This window comes from Aureococcus anophagefferens (genome assembly GCF_000186865.1).
Source record: "Aureococcus anophagefferens unplaced genomic scaffold AURANscaffold_464, whole genome shotgun sequence".
Lineage (NCBI taxonomy): Eukaryota > Pelagophyceae > Pelagomonadales > Pelagomonadaceae > Aureococcus > Aureococcus anophagefferens.
Window position 1 is genome coordinate 5,861 of NW_008705934.1, and position 1,227 is coordinate 7,087.

Here is a 1,227-nt window from a genome sequence, read left to right on the forward strand (position 1 = left end):
TCGACGCGATCCCAGCGGCGCGCGGCGTGCATGTCGCGCACGCGCACCAACTCGGGATCACGGCGCGCGGCCGCGGAAACGGACACCGATGGCGACCTGGCTCGGTTTGGCAGCTGATGTCCTTCGCTGACTTCAGGACTGCTATGCGGCATCTTCGGCTCATTGAAGGGTCGTGCAAACTTTGCGCGTCGCGCGTAATGATTGTGAGGCGGGCTGCCCTCAAATGTGGCGGGCTACGGCCGCGCTGCTGCTCGCTGCCGCAACGGCAGCCGACTGCCCGCCACCGGAGACCGTCGCGGCCATGGTCGACGCCGCGCTGTCGCGGCCGACGGGCATCGGCCCCCAGCAATGCTCCGAGCCCGTGTCCCTGCCGTTCCTCGCCGCGACGTACGGCTTCGCGCTCGTCGCCGGCGACGCCGTCGCATCACCGCGCGGCGTCGCGGTCGCCGTCCGGGCCTGCGCGCTCGCCGCGGATCGGCCGCCGGCTCCGGCCGCGTGCGGCGGCGTCGGCCTCGCCGCGACGGTCGCGTCGGAGACCGCGCGCGTCGCCGGCGCGGTCGCCTACGACGGCGCCTGCGGCTGGACGGCGACGTTCGCCGGCGCGCCGGCGAACGCGACCGTCGAGACCCGCGTGGAAGGCTTTGTGGTTTGGAAGACGACGACGCGTAGGTCGAAATTGTCCACGCGGAGCAGTTCGGACGCGGCGACCCGGTCCCCTTCTCGGAGGCGACGTTCGCGGGCGAGGTCTGGGCGGGCGGCGACGCCCTGGACTGGGCCGGCGACGCCGTGCACGACGGCGCGCCCCAGCCCTGCGCCGCGCGCTGCGCCGCGCGGCCCGCGTGCCGCGCCTGGGACAGGGCAGGACAAGAGTGATTCAACGTCGCTTCAACGTGAGTGTTCCGCGCGCGCGCGTTCTGGAAAAAGCATCCACGCTTCGAGACCGTTCCGAGAGATGATCGCTCGTCCAAAAATCAGCCGAAACGAGTGGAAATCGGCCGAGATAGGAGCCTTTGAAGTTGGGAATTTCGCTCTCTTGTCCTGCCCAGGCCTGGGACGAGGCCGACGTCTTCGGCGCGCGGGCCGACGCGCGGAAGCCGCGGGGCCGCGTGGGCCGGCGGTGCCGCCTCTTCGCCGCGGTGCCGGCCGCGCGCGAGGCCGCGGCCGGCGGCGCGGCCGGCGTCCGGGACCCGCGCGCCGCGTCCACGGCGGGCGCGCACGTCGGCGGCC

At 73.2% G+C, this 1,227-nt stretch overlaps 1 protein-coding gene across 1 annotated transcript; it reads left to right on the plus strand.

Annotated features, from left to right (window-relative positions):
- Positions 1-223: 223 nt before the first annotated feature.
- AURANDRAFT_68841 (hypothetical protein) lies at positions 224-1,178 on the plus strand (the record flags this gene model as incomplete). Its single annotated transcript, XM_009044572.1, has 3 exons — positions 224-643; positions 670-786; positions 1,047-1,178. Coding segments are annotated over 3 exons (669 nt in total), but the record flags the coding sequence as incomplete, so codon positions are not given.
- Positions 1,179-1,227: the final 49 nt, after the last annotated feature.